Consider the following 8,912-nt stretch of genomic DNA (forward strand, 5'->3'; position numbering starts at 1 on the left):
GGTTTAGTTTTCTTCTTGTTTCTTTCTTTGGTGTTCATTGAGCTTACTAGATTTGTGGGCTTATAGGTTTTATCAAATTAAAAACGTTTGAACATTATTTCTTTAAATATTTTTGTCCAAATACTCACACATTAGGACACAGCTCACTGATGTTCTCTCTCTCTCTCTTTTTTTTTTTAACACTCTCTTTCTGTTTCATTTTGAATTTTTTTTTCTTTTTTGAGATGCAGTTTCCCTCTTGTTGCCCAGGCTGGAGTGCAACGGCGCAATCTCGGCTCACCGCAACCTCTGCCTCCTGGGTTCAAGCAGTTCTCCTGACTCAGCCTCCTGAGTAGCTGGGGCACGCACCACCATGCCTGGCTAATTTTTGTGTTGGTCAGGCTGGTCTGGAACTCCCAACCTCAGGTGATCTGCCCTCCTCGGCCTCCCAAAGTGCTGGGATTACAGGCATGGGCCACTGCGCCCGGTCAAATTTTTTGTTAGGTTTTCAAGTTTACTAATCTTTTCTTCTGCAAAGTTTAATATGTTACTAATCCCATGAGTGTATTTCTGACATACATGGTAGTTTTCATTTTTAGAAGTTTGATTTGGGTCATTTTTCATCTTAGATATCTCTCCTGAACTTTTTGATTATATATGTATATGTATAACTTAAAGTTATAATGACTGTTTTAATGCCCTTGCCTGTGCATTTAACATCTGTATCAATTTGGAGAGGATAAGATTAATTGATGATTCCCCTCATTATCAGTTGTATTTTCATGCTTCTTGCATGTTGGGTATTCTTTGATTGGATACTGAACATTGTGACTTTTAGCTTGTTGGCTGTTTGATATTTTCATATTCTTATAAATATTCTTGAGTTTTGTTTGGGGATGCATTTAAATTACTTGGAAGCTGTTTGATCTTTTCAGATCTTGCTTTTGAGGTTTTTTAAGCAGGACAATTCTCAGTCTAGGCCTAATTATTCCCCATTGCTGAGGCAAGACCTTCCTGGATACTCTACCCAGTGCTCTGTGAATCTTGAGTTTCTTTGTCCAACTAATGGAAGCAGGCTCTATTCTTGGCCCTGTGTGAGCACTAGGCATTGTTACTTCTAAATCTTTTCAGTGGTTATTTCTCTAGCTTCAGGTTGTTTCCTCACAGACATGCACTGACCAATACTCAGTTTAATACTCAAGGGGGAGTATTTGCGTTGCTATAAAGGAATACCTGAGGCTGGATAATTTATAAGAAAAAGAGGCTTATTTGGCTCATGGTTCTCTAGGCTGTAAAGAAGCATCTGCTTCTCATGAGAGCCTCAGGCTTCTTCTTCTCATGGCAGAAGGCAAAAGGAGCTAGTATGTAGAGATCACATGGCAAGAGAGGAAGCAAGAGAGGGGACGTGGATGTACCAGGCTCTTTTTAACAACCGGCTCCCTTGGCAACTAACATAGTGAGAACTCACTCACTCCTCGTCTTCCAGGAAGGGTATTAATCTATTCATGAGAGATCCACTCCTATGACCCTGACCATACCATTAGGCCCCATTTCCAACACTGGGGATCAAATTTCAACATGAGATGTAGAGGGGACAAACATCCAAACTACAGCAGGGAGCCTCTGCAGATCTTTTTGTTCTTTCTTTGTGCGACTCTCTCCTCTACAGTATTTTATCAACATAGCTGCCTCCGTGTTCCTGGCCTCTCAGCAATACCTGCTCACATCTGGGACCCTGCTGGATTCTGCCTACGTTCTCCTTCTCTGTACTGTGGCCTGGAAATTCTCTCAAGTCGTAAACCTGAGGCAATCATAGGGCTTACACCATTTGTTCCCCATCTATTAGGGATTCTATTTTTTTTGGTTGGTGTCCAATATCTTAAAAACTATTGTTTCAGATGTTTGTCCATTTTTGGTTGTTTCAGGTGGGAAGGTCAGTCTTTATATTCCACGACTAGAAGGAGAAGTCAGCATTTAATAACTTTCTTTCTTTCTTTCTTTCTTTCTTTCTTTCTTTCTTTCTCTCTCTCTCTCTCTTTCTTTCTTTCTTTCTCTTTCTTTCTCCTTCTTTTCTTTTCTTTCTTTCTCTCCCCCTTTTCTTTTTCTTTTCTCTTCTTCTTTTTTTTTCGGGTCTCGCTCTGTTACCCAGGCTGGAGTGCAGTGGTACAATCATACCTTACTGTAACTTCAACCTCCTAGGCTCAAGTGATCCTCTTGCCTCAGCCTCCTGAGTAGCTAGGACTACAGGCATGCACTACTATCCTCAGCTAATTTATTTTATTTTATTTGATTCAGAGACAGGGTCTCACTATGTTGCCTAGGCTGGTCTCAAACTCCTGGACTCAGGCAATCCTCCTGCCTCAGCTGCCCAAAGTGTTGGGATTACACACATGAGCCACAATGCCCAGCCAATATTCCTTTATAGTTAAAAATATCTATCATAGGTAATTAAAAAATATCTCTTTAAGTTGCTTTCCTTTTTCATTCTGTATTTTGCTCTTTTTCTTTTATTTTAATCTTACTAGAATGTTGTTTAATTTATTAGGCTTTTCAAATAAGAAAATTCTGATTGTGCTAATTCTCTCCACAATTTTTTCTCTATTTTATTGATTTCCTTTTTTTCAAGAGAGAGGGTGTCACTCTATCACCCAGGCTGAAGTGCAGCAGCCTGATCATAGCTCACTGAATCCTTGAACTCCTGGACACAAACGATTCTCCTGTCTCATCCTCCCAAGTAGCTGGGACTATAGGTGCACGCCACCACACCTGCTGGTTTTTTTATTTCTAGTAGAGACAGGGTCTCACTATGTTGCCAGGATGGTCTTGAACTCCTGGGCTCAAGCAATTCTCCCACCTCAGCCTCCCAAAGTGTTGGAATTACAGGCCTGAGACACTGTGCCTGGCTACTTTATTGATTTCTGCCTCCTTTTTCCATTATCTTCTCCTTCGTCGCAAATTCTTTCTTTGAGTTTACTCCATTGATCCTTTTCTCTTTCTGAGTTGGATGTTTAGCTCATTTGCTATCAGTCTTTCTTTTCTGATCTTGTCAAAGCTGTAAATTACTTTCTGGGACTAGTCTATCTGCATCACATATGCTTTGATATGTAGTGTTCTCATTGGCAGTCACCTCTAAATGTTCATTATTTCCCTCATGATTTTTTTTTTTTAGAGGAGAACCACTTAGAAGGTTTTGTTTTTGTTTCAGAAAGATGGGATTTTTTGATATGTTAAAAATTGATTTTAATATTATTGACTTGTGACTCAAGAACAAAATCTATATACCAATGATTCCCTGGAGTTTGTTGTTCTCTGTGGCATCGTTTCTGAATGTTCCCTTAGTGGTCATTGAGCAAGAGTTCTTTGTTGTTAGTTGTAAAATTTATTATATAGCTAAAGTGAAGATTATTAATAGTCAAATCTTCTTTATCTTTGCTTAATTTTGTCTGTGTAATCCAGCAGTTTCTTAAGGGGAACATATAAAAAACTCCAGTCTCCCATTAATTGGTCACCTGTTTCTTTGTGTATTATAGGCTTTTTTCTGCATCTTCTTCATCATTTCTTATTTTTACTTTATATAGTAAGATTCCTCTTTGTCCCTTTATCATGCTCTTGCCTTAAATACTATGATCTAAGTAGAAAATTGCTATACTACTTACTTTGTGTTTCAGATTTGCTTGGTATTTCTTTTTCTATCCCCCCTTTTCAATTTATTTGTATCTTTTTGTTTTAAATTTGTCTCTTCATATAGTATATTTCTGGATGATATCTTTTTTCTCTAATTATAAAGTATTTGTTTTGTTTGTTTTTTTCCAACACATCTACATGTAACACAATTGCTACTGTATTAGGACTGATTATAGCCATCTTGTTTTGTGTTTTGTATTTATCATACTTTGTTCTGTTTTGTTTTAAAGACTGTATTTTCTGCTGCTTTGAAGGGTATCCAGTGATTAGATTACACTCAACTTGGGCTGGGCGCGGTGGCTCACCCCTATAGTCCCAGCACTTTGGGAGGCCAAGGCAGGAGGATCACATGAGGTCAGGAGTTTGAGACCAGCCTGGGCAACATGGTGAAACCCTGTCTCTACTAAAAATACAAAAATTAGCCGTGTGTGGTGGCCCGCGCCTGGGATCCCAGCTACTTGGGAGGCTGAGGCAGGAGAATCGCTTGAACCTGGGAGGTGGAGGCTGCAGTGAGCTGAGATCATGCCACTGCACTCCAGCCTGGGCGAAAGAGCGAAACTCCATCGAAAAAAAGAATTACACTCAACTGGATAATCCAGGAAAATCTCTATCTTAAGGTTCACAGGACGAATTACATATTGAAAGCCGCTTCCTTCACAGCACTACCCGGATTAGTTTTTGCTGAGTGACCGGGGATCGCGAGAGCAGCCTCAGGTCTCCGCCGGCACACCGGGTTCCCGCCAACACCAGGACCAGGGCGGAGCCGCCGCGAGGGGGCACCACGAGGCGTGCCGACGGTGCCCATGGCGTCACAGGACGGCCTCCGCAGGGGCCGTGGAGGCACATGCCTGAGCCTCCACCTCCTGATCTGGCTTCAGCTCCTTCAATCCCTGCTCAGTGAGGCTGGGGGTGGACAGGGCAGGGCTGGGCTGCGCCCACGCTGGGTGTGGGGTGGCAGTGGGGGTGCTGTGGGAACAGGCAGACCCGGAGGAGGCGCCGCCAGGCCAGCTCCTGTTCGCCGCGGGTCCCTGTCTTCACCAGGTGAGCCATACCGACCCGAGGAGGATTCCAGAATGACCCCGGCAAGCCCAGAAGCCCGGACGCCGCCTGTGCACCTGAAATTCCCCCAAATTCCAGAAACCTCTGTAGCTCCAGGGTCTCCAGCGCCCGCAGGGCCTCCAGGATCCTGGGTTACTTCAGCATCTACAGTGGGAGAAGCCTTGGAATCCGACGGGATCTCCGATCTTGGAAGGCAGTTTTCTCCGGGTATTGTTTCTGGTGCTAGATCTGTCCTGGCATGCCGGGGAGGTCAAAGGGAACGCAGCCTGGCTCAGGGAGGTTGAGGGTCAGACCCTGACCTAGATGATTTGAGAGAGAGGATAACCCGCCTCCGCCCTGGGCAGCCTGGTGGGGGTGGTGGGAAGGTAGTGGCTTCACTTCCAGTCCCCTCTCTTTACTGAGCCCACCAGCCTGTGGCCACCGTGTTTCAAGGATAATTGGAGGATTGCCGGCCCCAAACAGGAAGTGGCCCTGGCAGGTGAGCCTGCAGACCAGCAACAGACACCACTGCGGAGGCTCCCTCATCGACAGGCGCTGGGTGCTCACTGCTGCCCACTGTGTCTTTAGGTGAGTGTTTGGGGCTCAGAGCTTGGGCCCTGATCAGGCTGTGGGATCTGGAGCCAGTCTGTCCCCTTCCCGAGCTTCCTCTTCCTCATCTGTAAAAGGGGGTGACAGCCCCATAGTTTTTATCCAGTCTGGGTGAGACCTGAGGATTTGCATTTCTAACAGGTTTCCGGGTGTTGCCGCTGCTGCTGATCTGGGGACCACCGGCTAAAGTGGTCAGGGGTCCTGGGGGGATGTGGTTTGGAGGGAGGGAGGTGGCTGCTGGCTGGCATAGGAAGATGGGACCAGGCTGGGAAGCACCTGGAAGGTGTGGAAAAGGAGCATAGACGTCCCCTCAGGATCTCTGTGAAGGCCATCTTTTCTCTCAACAGCCATTTGGAATACAAGGTGAAGCTGGGAGACACTGACTTGCATGCTGGTTCCAAAGAGGCACTGGTGATCCCTGTTCGAGACATCATTTTTCCTAGCAATTTTGATTTTGCCACTTTGACAAACGACATTGCCCTTGCTCTGCTCGCTTACTCTGTGAATTATTCCTCACACATCCAGCCTGTGTGCCTCCCTGAAAAGCTTTTTGAAGTGGAAGCTGGGACAGAGTGCTGGGTGACTGGATGGGGCCGAGTGTCAGAGAGTGGTGAGACAGGCAGGATGCTGAGGTGGGACAGCCTGGTGGGCTGGACTTGCCCTGCAAGCTATTGGGAGAGGCAGGGAGGCCATTTTCTAGCAGGTGGGTGAGGGAGGAGGGTGGAGAAGATGCTGCCAGGAAGTAATTTAACAACTATGTTATGAATTTCTGTTGTCATATTGGGACCTTGGGGCTTGGGGGCCAGGTGTAGTGGGTTCTCTTCAGGGTGAATTTCAGCTCAGGGTGATGAGCTGTCTGCCAATAGGAGCCAATCCCCACTAGAAGGACCTGCCTTGATGGATTGAACTTCTTCACCCTAGCAGTGTAGGCCAAGCCAGAGCAACCCTGCCAGTGAGGCTGTGGGGACTCCTATCCTTAGGGAGAGGCACTACCTGTCCAAGAGTCTGTGATCCTGCTCTAGAAAGTAAAGACGCTTTACTGATGCAGAGGACAGCCAGTCATTTCTGCTGATACTCAGAGTGACAGATACTTGGTTGCCATTTTTCAGGCTGACAAGGCCTTGCCTCTCCCTCTTCTGATCTGTTTTTCCTTTTACTGTCTTGATTTTGCTTCTTGTCCTTTCCTTTCTCCATGTCAACATTAAGCTCGAGTTTCCTTCTATGTCAAGTGGGGACATTATCCACTGCCCTGACTTCCTTTATTTGGGCAGTTGTGTTAAACACACCAATCAGGACTCAGAGTGGGCACTGGGGGCTCCTGTTCTATCCCTTTGTGAAGATCCACTCTCTTGTAAATTGTCTCTTTGCAGTTTCAGGACCAGTGCCATTTGTTCTTCAGGAGACTGAGCTAAACATTATGCATCATGAGAAATGTCGTGAGATGCTCAAGAACAAGAGTATATCCAAGAGTAGAATGGTCATGAGGGGGACCATCTGTGGCTATCATGACCAAGGGAAGGATGCCTGTCAGGTCAGTTCATGGGCCTCTTGCTGCCTCAGCATTGCAATTGTCTCCTCAAAGCTTCCTCATCCCCAGCCAGTAGGGCCTGGGTTATCTCCTAGCCCCTCTATTTACCCTTATTCATGGTAATGGGACGTGAGGACAAGCCACCAAGGCTCTCCTGGGCAGCCTACCTGATCCTTCAGGAGAGAGCAACTGACACAGCCTGGAGTGGGAGGAGGGGTGAATCAGGCAGGTCCCACCAACAATACATGCTCCATGTTTTGAGCCCCTTCTGTGTGACAGGCAGTGTACTCAGATAAGCACTTGACTCATTATTGTCTCAGAGTAGGCACGATTTCATTAGGTATATTCTGTTTTTTGGAACACGCCTTTTTAGTAGGTACATGATTTTGGTTTATTGGAAATTGTCAATTCTCAGATCTCATATTGATAGATACCTAAGCCTAGGAGAGTCTTAGGGGTTCCTGGGGAAGCCCCCTGAGTGCCTAGCTCTGCAGTGCATTGCAGTGCAATTAGCCTGCTCTGATGTGGATCCTATTTCTTTCCTACAGTGACTGTCTTTCTTTTTCCAGGGAGATTCTGGGGGGCCCCTGGTCTGTGAATTAAATGGCACATGGGTCCAGGTGGGGATTGTGAGCTGGGGCGTTGGCTGTGGTCGCAAAGGATACCCTGGAGTTTACACAGAAGTTAGTTTCTACAAGAAATGGATTATTGATCACCTGAGACAAGCTTCCTGTTTGAATTCAACAGACTTCTTCATCCTGGTCCTGTGTCTGGTGATGCCCCTGGGCATCCTGGTGACCCCGTGATCAGACCCCATTCCACTCTTCTGCTATTTCTGAGTCTCACACTTAGGTGTCTCCTCTGACCAACCTCCCACCGCTTCTCAATGCCTTTTCCGCAAATCCCAGTTGGAATCCACGGGCCCTCTGGAGATCCGTACAATAGAGCATGGCAGGGAGACTGGGGCCTGGAAAGTGCCCCTGCCTGGTGCTCTGGTCACCTGCCTCAGCCATGCCTGCACCAGGGCTGTGCTCTGGCTGGTGGGAAGGAGGGAGTGAACCGATTCCAGCTAGAGGGCCAGCTGCCCTGCCAGCTGGGCCACGGTGACTCATCAATATCTGGAGGAACATCTATCAAAGAAGAGACATCATCAATGGTGAAGCAAGCGTTAGCTGGTTCTGGTTTCAGGGCTCCCACCTGAGACCTTGTGAGAGCAGCCAGCTGGGTGATTGCTCAGAGAGAGTGAAGGAGGTGTTACCAGGTCCTTGCAGAGGTGTGAGGCCTGGGACTTCCACTCCGGCTCAGTTGTCTGGGGCTGGAAGAAGTTCCCCTGCAGCCCAGTGTGGGTCCATTTGTGAGTGGACAGCCTCTGCCACACTAGTTCTTTTGGAGCAACCCATTCTTGGCACCCCCTTCCTCAGTGCCCTAATGGCTACTTTCAGGGACACCACAAGTTGTATTGAGGCAGTTATGGAGTGTGGAGTTTTCATAAATCAACTGAATAAATGTTTGGAGAGTCTCCCGTTTCTGAAGCTCTGCTCACTGGGGAGTTTGGTTGAATATAACATACTCTATAGAGAACTGGCTTCCCATTTAACTAAGGAAGCTATTTATGGTTCTTATTAAAATGTAGAAGGACAGGTGAGGCCCTGCCTCCTCAGACATGAGCTCTAGGGATGATTTTAGCCAATGGGTCTTGTTCCCTGTATGCCTGTTATAGCCATCAGCATCTCTGCAGGGAGCTCTGTAGTTGAGTTTAACAGTGTCTACAGTTAGGGATAGGGGATCAAGAGACACTGGAACTAGGCCCAGGAGTGAAGTTCGGGTGTGAGAAACATTCCTCCTCATCTACTGCTTCTCCTTGCTGCTCCCTCCCACTTGGTTACCAAAGATATGCGTTCCCACCGGGAGAAGGGCAAGAGAGATTCACTGTAGTGTACATAGGTTCTTTCCTGTCATTACAAAGTCTGGTGTCCTGGAGTCTCTCTGTCTAGCTGCTGATCAACTCCCTCCCAACCTCTTGCCCTTTGCCCTTCTAGGGTTGAATGTTTAACCCCCAGGTATGGGTGGGCTT

The 8,912-nt window shown here is 46.6% G+C and overlaps 1 protein-coding gene across 1 annotated transcript; it reads left to right on the plus strand.

Moving 5' to 3' along the window:
- The first annotated feature begins 4,466 nt into the window (after nt 1-4,466).
- Nucleotides 4,467-8,354, plus strand: LOC100582435 (serine protease 44-like). The gene is made up of 6 exons (XM_030810056.1): nt 4,467-4,560; nt 4,705-4,929; nt 5,067-5,289; nt 5,658-5,920; nt 6,687-6,841; nt 7,408-8,354. Exons 1-6 carry the CDS (start codon nt 4,467-4,469, stop codon nt 7,642-7,644), a joined length of 1,197 nt encoding a protein of 398 aa, XP_030665916.1. The 3' UTR covers nt 7,645-8,354.
- Nucleotides 8,355-8,912: the final 558 nt, after the last annotated feature.

This window comes from Nomascus leucogenys, chromosome 4, assembly GCF_006542625.1.
Source record: "Nomascus leucogenys isolate Asia chromosome 4, Asia_NLE_v1, whole genome shotgun sequence".
NCBI lineage: Eukaryota > Metazoa > Chordata > Mammalia > Primates > Hylobatidae > Nomascus > Nomascus leucogenys.